The sequence below is a fragment of the Fusarium keratoplasticum genome, chromosome 1 (genome assembly GCF_025433545.1).
Source record: "Fusarium keratoplasticum isolate Fu6.1 chromosome 1, whole genome shotgun sequence".
NCBI classification, from domain to species: domain Eukaryota; kingdom Fungi; phylum Ascomycota; class Sordariomycetes; order Hypocreales; family Nectriaceae; genus Fusarium; species Fusarium keratoplasticum.
In genome coordinates, this window is record NC_070529.1 from 2,093,607 (window position 1) to 2,112,284 (window position 18,678).

Genomic DNA, 18,678 nt, shown 5'->3' on the forward strand with positions numbered 1-18,678 from the left:
TGGCCGAGGAATGCGGGTGGAGTTGAATGAGCAAGTCCTTCCTAGGTAGGTAGGGAGGGAGGGAGGGAGTAGTCGGAGGTGGGATCAACTATTTGCCGACATCTGGTCAACCCCTACAACAGCATCAGCGGTTGTTTCAAGGCTGAGATCACATACAGCGCTGTGCTTGCGGCATGGGAAGGTACGACGAAAATCTCAGTAGAGAGAGCTCGTGTGAGAGATTGCCTGCATGATGAAATCACCGGGACCGGAACCCTTCCCGATAGCTTCGGCTCTTGGGCGGCTACCGCACTAATACAGACCGGGCTTGACAATTGGCCAATGGCGTATAAGTAAATCATGTAGGGTAACCCCTGGTACAGGAGTTTGTTTTAAGATGGGTGATTGTATGGATATTGATACTGTACATCCAATTGATAGTGGAGGTGGAAAGATGGCATCCATGACTTCACCTGGTATTTAGTTTTCTAGTCACACAAGCATTCATGTTGCCGTTGATACTACGCTGCTAGTCTTATGCCGCGGTAACACAGTACTGTATTTGAGACTTAGGGCTTCACATGCATGAAGATACGTAAGGACTGCGCACGTTTTATACAACACCGTTATCGTGCCCAATGAAATTCGACACACCTAGTTGAGTCAATAGAAAACGCATCAAATCCGAATCGGACATTTGGACATGACTCAATTCCTTCTTGCAGGGTTTTCAACGTCGTCACAGGTCCGAGGAGCGGCGGGGCTGGGCGTTTTGTCCCCGCCGCCTCCAGTTTCGGGGACGCCTCCGGGCGGGATGCGGCCATAATTCGTTGGTTTGCTTGGAAGCCATCCCCGTGGTTTTTCGAGCTTTGACAGAGAAAAAGTCTCAAGGTCTATATCCTTAAGTTAGAGAGGTTTCCGCAACAAAAAAAGCCCGGGTAGCTCAATTGGTTAGAGCTTTCGACTTTTACGTAAGCAAACCTTCCTAATTTGGAAGTTGCTGTACCATCGAAGGGTTGCGAGATCGAGACTCGCCTCGGGCGTCTGCTTTTCCCTTCATTGGGCTTTTTGCTCCGCATGAGAGCTATTCTTTTTGCCCAACGGCTTGCCAATTGATTGGACATTGGATCTCCAAAAGTTTGCTTGCGCAAGCTGCGATCTCGCAGCGGGCCCTAGCTAGTCAAGCTTGGAGCTACCACACCAATTTGGACCAAGTGTGATGGTTGAGCAAACCCCACTGAATCGGCAGACAACAGACAAGATTACATACGACCTTCTGCAGTGCCATTGACGTTGTGCTCCGAACAAAATTTGACCCGTGTTAGACAGGGATCCGGCTTGTGTCCGACCATCGGCCATCGTCAGGCCCCATCTGCTTGCTAGCTTTATCTGGGGAGCTCAGCGATGGAGAGCTGCAGGGCAAATGTAACTCCCACCTCATACCTGATTCGGCATCTGGCTGCAGGTACCAAGTACCAAACAAACAAACATGGGAGATATTACAACAGTCAGATGGACCTAAAAGAAATGGACACAAACAAACTGTGAAGCTGTCCGAGGGGAGAAGAATCTGCACCGGCTACTGTATCTAACTTATCTGTGCACCAAGAAGGACCTACCGCCGCTACTAGTGACGGCCGATCACTTTCGCTTTTGGATAATTCTCTCAACCCCATCCATCCCGCCCTCGAGCGAGGAGGCCAAAGCAAGACCAAGCAAAGACCAAGGCCACCGATCCGACGCCAAAATGTTGGGGCGCCTACAGATATCTGACCACTGAGGACTCTGCGTCGAGATGCCTGCGATGCGTCACCGAGACTGGGAGTCACACACCAGAATAATTTTCGGCGCCAGGCCCCCCTCCTTATCTTATCAGTACCGCCTTTTTCTTCACGACGCCGCCCTCCACAGCTGCTTTCTCATTCCCCCCGCCAGAAACCTTCACAAAAGAGTCACCGGCGCTCACCTCCTTCACGTCGCAAATTCCCAGACGACCCTAGGACCCGGGACTCAGAAGGGCAAGCTTGCCAGCGGGACGGTGCCAAACACGCATTGATCCGCCTGCAACACCGCCGCCATCGCCATCGCCATGCCTGCGAACCTGGTTACCACCCTCGCCGGTCGAGCTCCGGCTCTGCTCCGACATGGACGCCGAGTCCCGCGAGCTCTGCCCGTCCGCTCCTTCTCCTCGGCCACCCTCGCGGCGTCATGCCGTGTCTCAATGGCCACCGTGAGGCCGGCTCAGTCGAAGCGCCTGGGATCCGTCAAGGTGATGCGCGCCTACAGCTCTGCAGCCCAGGCCGCCCCGAACCCCAAGGCCTATCTTGACAGTGGAGTCATCAAGCCTACCCAGACTGTTGATGTCAAGAAGGTCCTCGTCATTGGCAGTGGTGGTCTTGCCATTGGCCAGGCCGGCGAGTTTGACTACTCAGGTTCGTACTATCAATTGCGACTCACTCAATTGACCTGGATATTCCCGTGACTCACTTGCAAATGAGTATCCTGGCTAACCATCGAACCACTTTACAGGATCCCAGGCCCTCAAGGCCCTCAAGGAGGCTGGCGTCGCCTCTGTTCTCATCAACCCCAACATCGCTACCATCCAGACCAACCACAGTCTGGCTGACGAGGTCTACTACCTCCCCGTTACTCCCGAGTACGTCACCTATGTCATCGAGAAGGAGAAGCCCGATGGCATTTTCCTGTCATTTGGTGGACAGACCGCCCTCAACCTGGGTGTCGAGATGCAGCGACTCGGTCTCTTTGAAAAGTACGGAGTCAAGGTCCTCGGCACTAGCGTCAGGACCCTCGAGCTGTCTGAGGATCGTGACCTCTTCGCCAAGGCTCTGGAGGAGATTGACATTCCCATCGCCAAGTCCATCGCTGTCGGTACCGTCGAGGAGGCTCTCGATGCTGCCGAAAACATCGGATACCCTATCATTGTCCGAGCTGCCTATGCCCTGGGTGGTCTCGGCTCTGGTTTCGCCAACAACGAGGAAGAGCTCCGAAACATGGCCGCTCGTTCCCTGACCCTCTCCCCTCAGATCCTTGTCGAGAAGTCGCTCAAGGGCTGGAAGGAGGTCGAATACGAGGTGGTCCGCGATGCCAACAACAACTGTATCACCGTGTGCAACATGGAGAACTTTGATCCTCTTGGTATCCACACTGGTGACTCGATTGTCGTCGCCCCTAGTCAGACCCTGAGCGATGAGGAGTACCACATGCTCCGAAGCGCTGCCATCAAGATTGTCCGACATCTTGGTGTCGTTGGTGAGTGTAACGTCCAGTACGCTCTCCAGCCCGATGGTCTTGACTACCGAGTCATTGAGGTCAACGCCCGTCTTTCGCGATCTTCTGCTCTGGCCTCCAAGGCTACCGGATACCCCTTGGCTTACACCGCCGCCAAGATTGGTCTTGGACACACCCTCCCCGAGCTGCCCAACGCAGTCACCAAGACCACCACCGCCAACTTTGAGCCCTCTTTGGACTACATTGTTACCAAGATTCCTCGATGGGATCTTTCCAAGTTCCAGCACGTCAAGCGCGACATTGGCAGTGCCATGAAGTCGGTTGGTGAGGTTATGGCCATTGGCCGAACCTTTGAGGAGTCTTTCCAGAAGGCTATCCGCCAGGTTGACCCCCGATTTGTCGGATTCCAGGGCGACAAGTTTGAGGATCTCGACTTTGAGCTTCAGAACCCCACTGACCGCCGATGGCTCGCCGTTGGTCAGGCCATGCTCCACGAGAACTACTCTGTCGAGAAGGTTCATGAGCTGACCAAGATCGACAAGTGGTTCCTGTACAAGCTGCAGAACATTGTCGACTGCACCCGAGAGCTCGAGGCTGCCGGTGGCCTCCAGAACCTGAAGAAGGATCAGGTTCTCAAGGCCAAGAAGATGGGTTTCTCCGACCGGCAGATTGCTACTGCCGTCAAGAGCACTGAGGACGAAGTCCGTGCCCACCGATTGTCGCTCAACATCCGCCCCTGGGTCAAGAAGATTGACACTCTCGCCGCCGAGTTCCCCGCCGACACCAACTACCTGTACACCACTTACAACGGCTCTTCTCACGATGTCACTTTCGAGGATAACGGAACCGTCATTCTCGGAAGCGGTGTCTACCGAATTGGTAGCTCGGTCGAGTTCGACTGGTGTGCTGTCAGCGCGACCCAGGCACTCCGACAGATGGGAGAAAAGACCGTAATGATCAACTACAACCCCGAGACTTACAGCACTGACTTCGACACTGCCGATAAGCTTTATTTCGAAGAGTTGAGTTATGAGAGGGTGATGGACATCTACGAGCTCGAGAACGCTTCCGGTGTGGTGGTTTCGGTGGGCGGCCAATTACCCCAGAACATCGCTCTCCGACTGCAGGAGACGGGTGGGGCTAAGGTTCTGGGTACCGACCCTAAGGACATTGATAAGGCTGAGGACCGTCAGAAATTCTCCGAGATCCTCGACAGCATTGGCGTCGACCAGCCTGCCTGGAAGGAGCTCACCTCTGTCAAGGCTGCTGAGGAGTTTGCCGATGAGGTTGGCTACCCCGTTCTGGTCCGTCCCAGCTACGTCCTGTCTGGTGCCGCCATGACTGTGATCCGAAGCCAGGAGGACCTCAAGGACAAGCTCGAGGCCGCCAGCAACGTCTCCCCTGACCACCCCGTTGTCATCACCAAGTTCATCGAGGGTGCCCAGGAGATTGATGTCGACGGTGTTGCTTCCAAGGGCAAGCTTGTCGTCCACGCCGTTTCTGAGCACGTTGAGCAGGCTGGTGTTCACTCTGGTGACGCTACCCTTGTTCTCCCCCCCGCCACCCTCGACAGCACCACCATGGAGCGTGTCAAGGAGATTGCCCAGAAGGTTGCTGAGGCCTGGAAGATCACTGGCCCCTTCAACATGCAGATCATCAAGGCCGACAACCCTGAGGGCGGCGAGCCTCTGCTCAAGGTCATTGAGTGCAACCTCCGTGCCTCTCGATCTTTCCCCTTCGTCAGCAAGGTCCTTGGCACCAACTTCATCGACGTCGCCACCAAGGCTCTTGTTGGCAAGGATGTTCCTGAGCCTACTGACCTCATGGCTGTCAAGCGTGACTACCTTGCCACCAAGGTTCCCCAGTTCTCCTGGACTCGTCTTGCTGGTGCTGATCCTTTCCTCGGTGTCGAGATGGCCTCCACTGGTGAGATTGCCTGCTTCGGCAAGGACCTTGTCGAGGCCTACTGGACCTCTCTCCAGTCCACCATGAACTTCCGCATGCCTGAGCCTGGCGAGGGTCTCCTCTTCGGTGGTAACATCTCCAAGCCCTGGCTCACCCAGGTCATCGACTATGTCGCTCCCCTCGGCTACAAGCTGTACGCCGCCCGACCCGAGGTCAAGGAGTTCATCGAGGCCAACTCGAAGCAAAAGGTCGAGGTCGAGGTCATTGAGTTCCCCAAGGAGGACAAGCGAGCCCTTCGTGAGGTCTTCAAGAAGTATGACATCCGCGGTGCCTTTAACCTCGCCGAGGCCCGTGGCAAGACCACTCTTGATGTCGACTACGTCATGCGCCGAAACGCTGTCGACTTTGGCGTTCCTCTGTTCATGGAGCCCCAGGTACGTGCTTCTCAACCCGATAACCAAGCGTGAATAACTAGCTAACCTTGCCATTAGACCGCCATCCTGTTTGCTCAGTGCATGAGCGAGAAGCTCCCCCGACCCGAGGGCATCCCCGCCGAGGTCCGCCGATGGTCTGATTTCATCCACGGCAAGCCTCTGTAAAAACATCAACAACGATACACACCCCCCAACCCCCCAGCGAAGCGCCTGGATGTAAGGGAAGATGACTGGCGTTTTGTTTCTGGAAGTTTCATTATCGATACCATTCTCTGGATTCAGAGATTAGTCAAGGATAATATAAAAAAGCATCTGGGGGTATGGAAAAAAGGTAGCTAGAGGTTTCTCCCACTCTTTACAATCTCTAGGTCAGGGATTAGTTAAGGATAGTAAAAAAATGGTTTAAAATTATGATGAATGACTCTTCTTTACACTCTTTGTACGTTTTAGGAGAAGCATCTTCCTAAACTTAGTTTGCATATACCACTTGTGCCAGCTAATTCTTAGGATGATGATCGACTAGATTGGCAAGGGAACATGCTCCATGAACCCGTCCACGTCAACCCCGTGCCAGGAACCAGCAGCGGCGACTTGTATCCCTGTTAGCAAGAGACTGTGTGCATTCTGCTGGTCAAGTGGCAGAGGATGCTGGACTAGAACTGCCCCCTTTATGTTCTGTCACAACAGTGAAGGACCTTGCTATCCGGACAGGAATTCAAGGAAAGAAGGAGGTCAATACTATCACAACGATCATCTTCCGGCCTATACAAAAGGCCTACACGTAAATCTTGGAGCGCTTATCGGCGCTGCCTTGGGTTTCGAGACGTTGATGTAGCTGTGAAGGGTCAGACTACCAAACCGCTTCAAGGGCTCAGGCTGAAAGAGGAAGACAATCCACCACGAGCTACATTTTTCGGAGAGTCGAGAGAGAAGCCCTGGAGCCTTCGGACTACAAGCATGGAGTGCGATTCCTTGAATCCAGCCCGACCACAAACAATATCCGTATCTCTTGCTCTCGGACCCGCCTAACCCTCATCATACTTGATGCCACCCTCTTATAGGTAGACAAAGACCGCTGATACTCTTGACAGGAGGGTTCTTTTGTCTTAAGAACGATATTGTAGAGTCTGGATGCGATGGACCCTACATCCTTTTACAAACACAAGGGTACTGATGAGGGCGCTGAAGAGAACCGTTTGGCAGAGCTCTGATCTACACATCCACATTAAGATGATCTATTACAACAAGGCCACTTATCATTCAAAAATGACCACTCAAACAACAAGAGCTTGCGGGACTACCAGCTTTAGAATATTGACCTTCACTATACGACTACGGCTGTCGCTCGTTATCGTAGATTACGCACTCCCATTTCACCAAGTCTCGTAGTTGTAGAGCCGTACTTTGTCTCTAGTATTGCTCATTACTTGCTCGTCATATTCCCTACGTAATACCCATGTGAGCGACCTGGTATTTGGTCCAAATATGAATATGTCCATTAGACCGTGCTGCTCCTCCGTGAGTCGAGTTGGGCTCGCTCACATGAATAAATCAAGTCAAGCAAGCCTTCCCAATGCATGCCACATGCTCCGATTCCCATCCCAAACGCCGCCTCAGCTATAGAGGCAATAATAATGTCCATCCATATCGTTCAAGAGAAAACCTGACGAAACACCTGCCTGCCCATAGTCCTTACTTTTAGCCCCCCCTCACAGATCCTCGCTCAACCTCAACGTCTCCCCTCCTCCCCTTCACTGTACCTGACTAATGACTAGGGCGGCGACGGATGGGCGGACGTGGCACCGCGCTCGTTCAGCCTGAAGGCAGCAAATCGCTTAGCAAGGGGCTCACCCGAGTCGCGAACAGGGAGTGGGAAGGGCGACGTGGAAGATGAGGAGGGCTGGGGATCATCGTCGCACTCCCGCTGACGTTTGGGGATTCTCTCACCAGTCGATTGGAGGATGGCCTGGAGGGTCTGCCATCCTTCGGTGGAACGGAGCTGGAAAGTGTCGGCGAGGTCGTGTTGACTCGCCACACGGCAGAGCAGGGCTTCTTCGTCCTGGGAATGCGTTAGTCATGCCTCCAACAACCCGGCTCATAGATCGTACCTTGGAGAGGACGCTCATCTGGTGAATGAAGCACAGGAGATGAAAGTTGGACACCTCCTGTCCCGTTGGCTGCTTTCCGGGCGATGACTTGATGAACTTGGATAGCGCCGAATGCTCTTGGCTTTCACCAATGTACTCTCGGTTCTCGATAGGGAATCCTTGCTGGGTGAACATGGGCTTGGGCTCGGCAGGGAAGCCGTGGGTTAGTGTGACGAAGAGATACTCGACGGGGAAGGACGGTTTGGCGTTCTCCTGAACGTTGGCGCCGTATTCGTTGACTCTGCGGTAAAAGACCTCGGGGATGTATCGAGTGCGACTGACAGAACCATCGTCTTCCTCCTCGTCTCGCACGAGCATCACGTTGGGGTCGGCGGATGGCTCGACGATATCGGCGCGTACCATCTCGACTGACTCGTTGGACATCTGGTAAGACGAGATGGAAATCTCACCGTCCTCATTGCCTGTAATGATGCATGTCACAAAGTTGGAACCAAAACTGCCCGTGTCACTCCACTTGGAGGACTTGGGATACTGTGCTTGTAGCCTCGACGAGAAGGTAATCTCCAGAGACGAGAGAAAGTACGAGTCAGCATGACGTCTGCAGATGACAGAGCCATCTCCGTTGCCAGCATCCAGCAAGTCGGTCCAGATGACGCCGACGGGTTCCAGTCCGCAATGCTTGGCCACGGCGTCAATCTCCTTCTGTGACTCCCATGCGTTCATAGTTATGCCATCAAGCTCATCGACCTGAGGGGGCTCGTAGATGGCCTCCACAACGGCCTTGACGCCAAGCGGAACCTCGGTGTATTCGGCGTACTTCCCATAGAGATAACCCAAGCGCTGAGAACCCGTTTTCCGCCAAGTATCAATGAAGCTGTCGATGATGGCAGGTGACGAAAACTCTACATGGTCGACCATGCGGAATTGCTGAGGCTGTAGAGTGATGGCGCTGGGCTGGCACTTGGTGCAGATACCCTCAGGCCATGCGGGATGACCGGATGGGCATTCGTGCTTGACTCGATAGTAAGGTTCGACGAGGGGAGGAATGTACGAGGCCCCCAGCTCGGGCTTGTTCGTGGCGGCGTTGATCTTTCGTAGGTATGAGTGGAAGGATAGGTACTTGATCTTCTTCTCTGCTAGGTAGCCCTGGTCGAAGGGGTCCAGAGGCTGACAGTAGTCGCACATGCCCTTTGGGCCATGGCGGCACATGCGATCACGACCCCGGGGAATCTTTCCATCTAATCGATCTAACCGGTCGTCGAGGGCCGACTGACGGACCACCTCCCATGGCCTGGCGATTCTCTCGGGTTTCGGGTTGATGGGTAGGTCTTCGGTGGGAAGGACGGGCTTTCCGTTGAGCCTGGCTGAGGTGTTGGAAGCCGCGAGGTCGCCGTTGGTGGTGTCGGCATGCTTGTAGCTGAGGAAGATGAGGTCGCCGTGCCTATGGAGGTGTTAGATCTCCAGGGTCATGACGCACACATGGAACATGACATACTTGAGGCCGATCTGGCCAACCTTGAAGTTGATGATGTCGGCCAGCCGCTTCGAGTCGCCTCCGTTGGGTGCGTTTGACAGAGAAATGGTGGTCGGGTCGACTGTCTTGGGGAGCTGATCGAGAAGCTGGAGATGGCGGCGTTAGCGGGAGACGATAGGACAAGACAGCAACGACGAACCTGTTTCCCCAGATCTCCAAAGGTGGCGGTCGGCTCGACGGTCAGACGGGCCATGCCGTCAGGGCCCCGGAGACGCAGCAACATGACGGGCAATCTGTAGAGGCCACGGTCCTGATGTCGCTGGCTGTTTGGTATGGTGGGGTTTCCCTGGCGTGCTCTTACTCTTCTCCGCCTCTTTATTCAGGCTCTTGCGATGGTCGTTATATCGGAGACGGGATGTAGTGGACGGCGCAGGATCTGAACGAGGTTGAGGCAGACAAGGGAAAGAAGGTTTGTGCAAGAGTGAAGAGGAACAAGAGCTCAAGGCGTGGCGTGGAGTTGAAGCTCATTGAATCAATCAATCAATGGAGAGAGGAATGGATGGAGCTCCCGTCCCGTCGACAAGGCAGCAGGTACGTACCTGCCTACCCACGGCATCCGCGTTAATGGAGCGTCATCCTGCGGTGCCTGGCTTACCTAACGGCCAGTGACGTCGCACCTCAATTAAAGGTGACTGCGCCACAAGATCTCGGAGGTTCCACCAGCCACAAACAGCCAAGGAAGAGACATCTGGCCTAAAGGAAATCTTGCATGCGCCACACCACCAAGCGGTAGTGGTAGTCGTGTCGTGTCGATTAACATCCATCCATGCAGTGGCAGCAGCAACTTTAAGGACTAATCCACCCAACGCCCGAGTACTCGACTTGTTTGCGTGCCCTCGCGGTCGGCTCAGATCTTCTCTACGCTCTTTTTCTACTTTAACCGGCTATTTTTTTCGTCCTTGATTATTTACCTTTTCGCCCATCATGATTGACATTGACTGGAAGGGCCTTGCCCTCCCTTTTGCCTACGTCCTCGTCCTCGGCAGCGCTCTCATGACATTTTCGACCATTTACCGAAAACGAAAGGCTGGCAAGTCTATACCGCTTCAACTTCGAGTTGGAAACCTGGCTAACACTGTTATCCACAGCCCAGAACGCTAACCTCGCACCGTGGTTCGGCCCTCACCTCCAGCGCAACGTCTACCTGTCCCTACTGCACCTCACGCCCGAGGACGGCTCCGAGAAGGGCCCCAAGATCCCGGATAGCGTCCTCCGCGCTGCGCTACTGCGTCGCGCCGTCGAGGACATTCGCCGCTTGATCCAGATCAAGTCTGCCAAGCAGGCCTGCAGCTCTCTGCTGCAGCGCGGCAGCGTTGGTGATGACCTGTGGCAGCGCTTCCAGCGCGCCGAGAAGGAGATGGAAGAGGAGCTGAGGGATGTTGTCACAGAGGTACGGCGCGGCCCTCGTTACACACAGCAGGCAGCTTTTGCTAACAACTACTAGGCCAATGCCCTTGCGCCTAACTGGGGTCAGTCAATCTTCCAGTCCGCCCACGAAATGGCAGCCAACGCCGCGATCCGCACCCAACTGGACGAGCTCCTCGCCCAGGCCGACTCGGAGAAGGAGTGGTGGGAGAAGCGCCGCAGCCAGATCCAGTCCGACTTCATGAAGGAGCTGGACGGCTCCGAGCAGAGCTCCTCGGCCAAGACGGCCAGCGAGGAGGACGCGGTGCTAGTCGACACCCCGACCAAGAGCGGCAAGAAGAAGGGCAAGAAATGAGTGAGAGATTGAACGGGGGAGGAGGCGACGGGCCGAGCTTCGACTTTGACCATACAACCCAGTGTCAGTTGAACCTTGCTTGGTTTGTACAACACACTTTACTTGTCAGATAAACACTCTGGCAGGCTGGACGGGAGAGGTAAGAAGGAGAAGTAGGGAAGGGGACCAACATCCATATATAGGCGTTGAGGTTATTTCTTGAAAATAATGGCATGGGGCTTCTTTTCTATCGAATCCTATTAACCGTTTCTTTCCGCTCTAATACTCCTTTGAAAATGCAAATGCAACACCGAGTAAAGTAAACCAGCGCGGACCAGTCCGCAGCAATAATGCAACCAACCATGCAACCCTCTGATGAAATGCAGAACAAAGGCAAAGTAAAAATTGACAGACACGCAAAAAAACTCCCAAGGCAACAAAGACGATTTCCCCCCTCCCGTTCAGACGCCTGTCCTGTCCTGTCCGTGTCTTGAGAAAACTCCGGTTGTTGATGGTCAAGGATAATGCTTTCGCCGCCACATCTCCTCCTCAGTCAGCCTCGCCCTCCTGGCCTCATCGAGTATCTCCTCCTCCGACTTGAGCAGGATGGGCGAGTCGCAACCCCGGAGACCGATAAACTTGCCCATCTTGCGGCGCTTCTCCTCAAGGGGCAGCTCGGAGCTCCAGGTGATGGGGCAGGGGTACTGGTTCGTCCAGGGGTTGGGGGTCCTCTGGTGGTAAAAGTGCGCCAGGGACTCGAGCTGGTCGTCGGTGAGGAGCCAGAACTTGAGGACCGTCGTGGGGAAGGCCGGGTGGATGGCCCCCGTGGTGAGCTGGACGAGGGGTGCCAGGGGGAGCTCCATCTGCGCCAGCTTGCGCTGGAGGCCCGGGTTCTTGGCCAGCCGTCGTTGGCACAGGGCCTGGCGGTGCCTCGAGGGGATCTCGCCTCGCATCATGGTGACTGGAGTTGAAGGGTTGTGAAGAGTGGTGTTTTGGTTGAAGCGGTTATGGCAGTGTTGCCCGTGGTCTTTTGTATGTATTGTATGCCAACCCAATAGTCACTGGCTCTTAGAGTCAAGTCGCTGATTGTGTGTTTTCCAAGTTGTGGGTGAATTGTCTCTTCTTATCGACTGACGGCTCTTCCTCTGGATGTGAATGAATGGCAACGCAGTTTGTAGTCGATTCTATGACTAGACTTGACTTGTCGTTCTTGGAGCGGGGGGAGGTTGGAAGCAGCAAAGGAGAGAACACAGAGAGTGAGAGTGATATCTCAAATTAACCATGAACTCTCATTCAGCGAACCCGGGTCCTCTTGTATGAGACGACCGCTGAAGCCCGGATCGCCGCACGGAGCTGTTCTAGGCAAGGCGGCTCTTTGTCGTCACGGACCCGACGCTTTGAGTCGCTTTTCCCCTCCTCTCCCCCTCCTCCCAAGAAAGATTTCGTCAGAAGAGGGCCCCCTCCTAAGGAGAAAAAAACTCTTTGGACGGAGCCGGCCAGGGTTTATTTTGGTGTGTGGGCGTGTACTCCGTAGTGTGTAGTGCTGCTGTAGTGTCCGTGTGTGAGTGAGACAAGGCTGCCTTTGGCCTTGGACGGAACTGGGCTTGGGCTTGGGCTTGGGCTCGGGCTTGGACTGGGCGGAGGCGCTGAAATGAGAGACATGAAGGTGTTGGCGTGGAATGTGACTGGTGGTCATGACTCAAAGCGAATCTCTCAAGGACAATGGCTTCATTCATTCATTCAATTAGTTGGTTGCTCTACCGCCATTTGCTGTTATTATCAAGTTATTCTTTCACATGATCTCTTTGTGGCAACCTCCGCTGCTTCAACTCCTGCGTGTCTCGTCTTGGACCATGCGTTGGCCCTCATCCCACGCCGAACCTCGCCTCCCAGCCACCTGGTGTCTCACTCCTTCACTCACATGGTCGATACCGTCTGTACATTACGTAGCTGTTCTAGTTTGCCCGTTGAGACCTCCCGTCGGATCCGGGCGTCCGGCCTCGGTTCCAGCTTCTTTCTGCCTGTTCTCGGAATAACACTCTCGGGTCCTTTCAACACAAAGCATAGAGACAACTTTTGTTGCTTCCGGTTGTTCACCTAGTTCCCTTGTCTCTGCTGCTGACGGTGAAACACCCATCCCATCACTCTCTTGTTAGAGCCACTTCAGCTTGGCAATGTGGTCCGCTTTCTTCTTGCTCGCTTTGACGAATCCCAAAGCCCTCAGCTCGGCCAGTCCGCGGTAGAACTTGACCAGTGTCTTTCGCTCGTCTGCCTCGTCGTCCCCGACTAATGCCGCAAACGCCGCCCACAAATCTGCCACGTTGATGAGGCTGCCGGTTTCGAGGTATAGGCGGTAAAGAAGCGCCGTCGCAGGCAGCATCGCAGCTGTGTCTTGCTCGCCTGGTTTACAGCACGAGCATGAGAGGTAGTCGTGGGGTCTTGTGAGACTGCGCTCCAAGACGGCGCGTGGCCGAGGTACAAAGACATCTCGCGAGGGAGCTCGAGAGTCGTATAGCCAGCTTTCAGACAGTAGCAGAGAGCTGGGCTTGGGTGCATGCACATGGGTCGTGAGAAGCGCCGTCATGTCGTCCACGATCCGAGTGAGCTGCTTGCCCTCTTCTGTCAGCGCGGCCGAGTCGCGGCTCAGTTGGACTCTTTGTGCGATAACTGTAGTTCTCATCACTTTGCTCTGGCCGCTGTACTTGCTTCGCAACGTGATGCCTTGCTCCTCTGCCCTCGAGTGCAGCTCTTCAAGTTCGACAAGATGTCTAGTCAAAGCATCTTGGAGTTCGATATGCGCTGGTTTCGTTGCCGGCCCAAGGAACAGGTCGACTTCTCCATCTCGTAAAATAGCAATGACCTTGCGAATCATGGCCATCAACTCGTTAATTTCCATCCGTCGCACAGATTCAATGGCTCGCGACTCCTCAGAGATGGAGATGCCGTCCTCCATGGCCGCAACATATGCTCTCGAGAACTCGCCGTCTTGGGCATCAGTCTCCTGTATTATCAACAGGGCACGCAAAAAGTCTTTGATCGATTCCTCCCTGTTGACTAGGCTCTCTTCTACCCGAGCTGTAAGAAAATCGTCACGCTCAAGCAAGTCCTTGGCGTATTGTATATGCTCAAGATTGCCAGATTCGACGGCCTGTTCGACATGTTCCCGGAACGAGCTCACATGCCGCGAGGCCTCTGTGTGCTCTGCTTGCAACGATGAAGTATGTCCTAGGACGCTGAGAGGGTTGGCGTAGAAGTGACACATATAAGCGTACTGTTTTGCATCAGCAACGGCATGAAAACACCCTAACTGGTGCAGAACTCACCTTTAACGACATTGTGAATGTCTGGATACCTGAGACTTGATCATGCTGCCGGTCGAGCATGCTGCGGAGAAGAGAGGTTCCAAGGAGGATTGGAGCATCAGCTGCAGCCACGGCAGCTCTGAAGACGGTCTCGAGGATCGCCGAGGTCTGGATGACGTCGAATTGTGCTCCGTATATCAGCTGGCATGCTGACTTGAGCAGCCGGGCTTGGAGAAGCTCAACGGATGTGGCGATGCCGAAAAGCAGAGTGAAAGGGATACGCGGGCGCCAGGAACTTGAGAGAGTTAGCAGAGGTTTTCGTGCCAAGCAGAATATGACATACTTGAAGAGAATGATCAGATCAGACAAAAGGCTGCTGTCAAATCCTTCACTGTCCTGGAATGCCACAAAGATATGCTCACAACCTTGAGGATTGACAAATGCATGCAATGCTTCGAGGTCATAGTCGAGATATCGTCGGCCCTGTCACGAAATAAGCCCTGTACTACAAACCGCGGTTCTGGAAACTCACATTTCCGCCATCTCCAACATGTAGATCGTCATCTTCCTCGTCAGAGACCTTTGCTGTGACATCGCGGATAATCTTCTTCAGCGTCGCCTTGAGAGTTGATGCTTCTGACGACCGCAGCCTCACAAACTTGCTGGGGGTTGCCTGCTGGAGGGCATCGGATAGTTGCTGAAAGAGAAGATCCTGTGACGCAATGTTGGGGCCTGTGATGATGAACGCCGAAGGGATTCTGTCCCCACTGTGCATGGTCAGTAAAGGTCGACATGACCAAAGGGAGGCTGCCTGTTACCAATCCGTCTTTGCATCTTCTACAAAAGCCTTGACTTGGTCAAGCGTCTCTGAATTTGAAGTTTTGAGGATCCCCTGAGTTTAATGAGCAGAGATTCACTCGATGCAGCTTCCTCGACTCACCTCGATGCGGTCACCAATCTTAGCCCAGCTCTCCTGGAAAAGGGTCTCCCTCAGCTGCACAAGCTCAGGCTTCTCAGCTCCATTGAGAAGCGGCACAAAGGGTGATACATTTTCAACAGCCTCTGAAGCCTCCTGGGCCTGCTTAGATACCCTTCTGCGCTTGGCTGGCTTCTGGCGTGTCCCATCTCCCTCGGGGTCAAATATGTAGGCGACCTGTCTATTACGTTAGTGTACGTTTCCAACCCCAGAAATATGCAATGAAATGAGTCACCTGATGGTCTTCCTGGTTGTAAGTCTCTTCCTTTCCAGCTTCTCCGGTCATTTTAACAGGTCCTGAGATGGTTGCAAAATGTGTCTGTTGCTCCTGAAGCTTGGATATTGAATAAGGGAGTTGACGCGTTTTCGGCTGGAGACGCGTCTATACACACTGTACAACGCACTGTATACAAAGCCCCTTGAGGCCATCAACTCCATCACCCACAACCATACATTCACTGAGAGCATGATAGACACTAGCAAATCAACAACTTAACAGTATTCACTCAATCATAATTAATCTCTAGTTCTTTGTCCCATTGATCATTTGTATGCTACTTCGCCAATTCTCATTCCCATACGCCCCTCTCAAAAGCCGTCGCATTCTTGAACATCATCTTCCGACCCATGAAATCAGCGCAAGATGCCTCCTCCGCCAGTCACCCTCTGCCTCGCTCTCCTCTGTCCATTCTGCCATGTTTGAGGTCCCGTGTCGAGCCGGCCACCCCTCTGACATGGCAGATAATCATTGTACAACCGGAAATATCTCGCCTCCCTATCCACATCCCGCAGAACTCGTCGTGACCCCGGCGACCCGTTGAGAGCTTCTGCCGCCAGCTTTCCGTCCATGGCAGATACTCGTACAGAAGCGGAAAAAAGAAAAACAGATGAAATCACTTTTGCCAGAATAAAGAGTGAGAAAACATAAGACCGGAATTCGACAGACCTAAACCCTGACGCCGTGAAGAAAGTCGATCTAAAACACCACGAGTCCGATCAGACCATAACAAACCATCCTCATCAGCTAAGCCTCGGTTTCCATAGGCTCAGGAGGGGCAACGGTCTAGTTCACGGTTAGCTTCGTGCTTCCTCAGATAAATTGACAAGAAAGCTTGCCTCATCCTTCTCGCTCTTCACGGCCGCTGGCGCCTCTGGTGTTGCCTCAGGCTCGGCCTTGGGCTTTCCAGACTCCTCCGCCTTGGGCTCCTCAGTGTCCTCTTTGCCACTATGCGATTCTCTCTTCTTCTCTGAGTGCTTGGCTTCGGACTTTCCGTTAACTCCGTTGGCAGCGGCAGCAGCAGGCTCGTTGGCCATCAACTGATTCCACTGGTCCAAAAGCGCTTGGGAACGGTCCTTGAAATGGAATTCTTCCTCGCGGGGAATGGTCTGGAGCTTCAAGATGGCCTTGAGAACCTTGTTGATCTTGGTCGAGCGGATGATGGAGACCTCGAGATCCTTAAAGTTCTCCAGCATTGTCACGTACTCGGACATCTGCTTCATCTCAGATTCTTGAGGCTGCTGGTCTCTTGTGAGGAGTCCACGTTGAAGCTTATGTCGGAGGTAGAGAACTTCCTTCTATGAGGGCGTTAGTGATAAGCTGCAGTACGCAGTGCTGGGCGTCTTACCTCCTTGCGCTGCCGACGCTGCTCGGCTGTCATCTTGGGCTCCTTGGGCTCCTTGGGCCCCTCGGCCTTCTTCTCAGACGACTTCTTGACCTTGAGCTTTGTCTTAGTAGTTGATTCGTCTTTGCCCTTGGGAGTGCCATTGGCCGCCTTGGGGGTAGAAGTGTTGAGCTTGATCTTGGGCTTCTTGACCGAGTCGGACCGTTGCGGTGTCTGTATGAGCTTTGTCAGTATGTATCATTCCCAGGAAAGGGGTTATTGGGCCACTCACGCTGGCGTCGTCTTCGGCCTTCCGCTTCTTGGACTTGGGCTTCTCTGGAACGTCGTCATCCACGTCATCCATCTCCAGGTCATCAGCTGGTGCCTTGGCCTTGCCCTTCTTGGACTTCTTGGGTGTCGCGGCGGCCTCCTTCTTTGCCTCCTCCTGTGCAATCAGCTCTTCTTGGAATTGCTTCAAGACGTCTTTGTAGTAATCGATGGGGTTGTTCTGGGAGGCGAGCTCAAACGCTTCTCGCAAATCCTTGCGCATCTTCTCGGTGATCGAGTCAGAGGCCTTCTCGGGGGTGAGCTCTGTGAGGGATGTGTTGGGAACCCATCCGCTGTGGTCAAGGTCAGAAAAGCATGAGCATGGTCTCAGGGGATACATACAATTCGTTCGTGTACAGATACATGACAGGAAAGCTTCGGTCGTTGACGCGCTTGCCGCCGTCGGCATAAGCCTCGTTGTAGGTTCCATCGCGTCGTGCCGCGGTTACGGGACGGTTGACGACGAGGGCCTGCGGGAGCATTGACTCGTCGCAGATGATGGCTGGCCACGCGGGGAAACCCTTGAGCTTGACCAGGAAGTGGTCGCCAGGCTTGGCGTCCAGGTGTGTGAGGCGCGCCTTGGAAGCCTTCTTGCTCAGAGTCTTGCCTCCAGCCCCGCCCGTCGACTTGCGTCGGTTGTTTCTCCCCTTGGGTGCGGGAGTCTCAGCTGCAGTGTTTGCAGCTGTGGTCTCGCCATCAGCAGGGGGGGCCGCGCTATCAGCAGTGGCCTCCTTGGCAGCTGGTGTCTCGGTCGCGTCCTTCATCTCCGTGTCTTCGTCCTCAGCAGCAGGTTTCTCGCCCTCCTTGGGCTTCTCGATCGCGTCTTGAGCTTCGGCGGGCTTCTCTGAGCTCTCAGCTTCCTTGGATTCTGAACGCGCCATGTGGTCAGCATAGGTCTGGCAAACGGGAAGGACGCGCCCGCGACAACAGAGCATTGTCTTGGACTAAAGCGCGATAGCAGGAACGATGCGATCAAATGCGCAAACGACGTCAAGTGCGTAAAAATGTCAACTCACCCTCGGCGGCCTTGTCGTTCTCGTCGCCTCCCTTGGCTGTCTCGCCCGCGGGCTCTGCCTTGTCCTCGGCTGATGGGGCCTCGGCAGGCTTGTTCTCGGTGGCAGGAGCTTCCTGCGCGTCAGCAGCAGCGGCGGCGACCTCGGGCTTCTCGTTGGGCTGGTCGGCCATGGCGATGGAGGTGAGGATGCTTCACTGGTCAGAGGTCACAGGTGCCTGAAGCAGGGTTCCAGCCGGGGAAAAGACGGTCGAACGCGTAGCGGGTCGTGTATGGCGCGCGTCAATGGGGCGCAAGACTGGTAGCGCGATGAGAATCGGGTTGTGACGATGAGATGCGCAATTGAAGATGAGAAGCGCCTCGCCGAGTTGTGCCGGGATGTAGGTTGGGGTGACGAGAGAAAAAACACTGGTGCGAGTTGATGGGCTGGCAAGGGAAACACTTCAACGTCACCAGAGGACAATCACGTGATGTGTATATGCCGCCCACGTCGGGCGGCGTCATCAGCAACCCCAAGCACACACGACACCAGCCCCAGCGCGTATTCATCCC

The 18,678-nt window shown here is 54.3% G+C and overlaps 6 protein-coding genes across 6 annotated transcripts; 2 read left to right on the plus strand and 4 right to left on the minus strand.

The window, feature by feature from the left end:
• Nucleotides 1-2,068: 2,068 nt before the first annotated feature.
• NCS57_00062100 (Carbamoyl-phosphate synthase arginine-specific large chain) lies at nt 2,069-5,732 on the plus strand (the record flags this gene model as incomplete). The annotated part of the gene is made up of 3 exons (XM_053050704.1): nt 2,069-2,411; nt 2,509-5,567; nt 5,625-5,732. 3 exons carry the CDS (start codon nt 2,069-2,071, stop codon nt 5,730-5,732), a joined length of 3,510 nt encoding a protein of 1,169 aa, XP_052919219.1.
• Nucleotides 5,733-7,338: 1,606 nt separating this feature from the next.
• NCS57_00062200 (Nuclear protein localization protein 4) lies at nt 7,339-9,432 on the minus strand (the record flags this gene model as incomplete). Its single annotated transcript, XM_053050705.1, has 4 exons — nt 7,339-7,626; nt 7,676-9,116; nt 9,171-9,295; nt 9,349-9,432. 4 exons carry the CDS (start codon nt 9,430-9,432, stop codon nt 7,339-7,341), a joined length of 1,938 nt encoding a protein of 645 aa, XP_052919220.1.
• A 701-nt stretch (nt 9,433-10,133) lies between these two features.
• NCS57_00062300 (uncharacterized protein) lies at nt 10,134-10,929 on the plus strand (the record flags this gene model as incomplete). The annotated part of the gene is made up of 3 exons (XM_053050706.1): nt 10,134-10,286; nt 10,342-10,599; nt 10,654-10,929. 3 exons carry the CDS (start codon nt 10,134-10,136, stop codon nt 10,927-10,929), a joined length of 687 nt encoding a protein of 228 aa, XP_052919221.1.
• Nucleotides 10,930-11,423: 494 nt separating this feature from the next.
• Nucleotides 11,424-11,864, minus strand: NCS57_00062400 (uncharacterized protein; the record flags this gene model as incomplete). The annotated part of the gene is made up of 1 exon (XM_053050707.1): nt 11,424-11,864. One exon carries the CDS (start codon nt 11,862-11,864, stop codon nt 11,424-11,426), a length of 441 nt encoding a protein of 146 aa, XP_052919222.1.
• A 1,196-nt stretch (nt 11,865-13,060) lies between these two features.
• Nucleotides 13,061-15,502, minus strand: NCS57_00062500 (uncharacterized protein; the record flags this gene model as incomplete). The annotated part of the gene is made up of 7 exons (XM_053050708.1): nt 15,422-15,502; nt 15,151-15,363; nt 15,029-15,102; nt 14,743-14,977; nt 14,554-14,693; nt 14,232-14,505; nt 13,061-14,179 (listed from the first exon to the last, which is right to left on the minus strand). Exons 1-7 carry the CDS (start codon nt 15,470-15,472, stop codon nt 13,061-13,063), a joined length of 2,106 nt encoding a protein of 701 aa, XP_052919223.1. The 5' UTR covers nt 15,473-15,502.
• Nucleotides 15,503-16,210: 708 nt separating this feature from the next.
• NCS57_00062600 (PWWP domain-containing protein) lies at nt 16,211-18,299 on the minus strand (the record flags this gene model as incomplete). The annotated part of the gene is made up of 6 exons (XM_053050709.1): nt 16,211-16,249; nt 16,303-16,761; nt 16,812-17,021; nt 17,080-17,407; nt 17,457-17,982; nt 18,131-18,299. The coding sequence occupies 6 exons, from the start codon at nt 18,297-18,299 to the stop codon at nt 16,211-16,213; spliced, it is 1,731 nt and encodes a 576-aa protein (XP_052919224.1).
• Between the last annotated feature and the right edge of the window lie 379 nt (nt 18,300-18,678).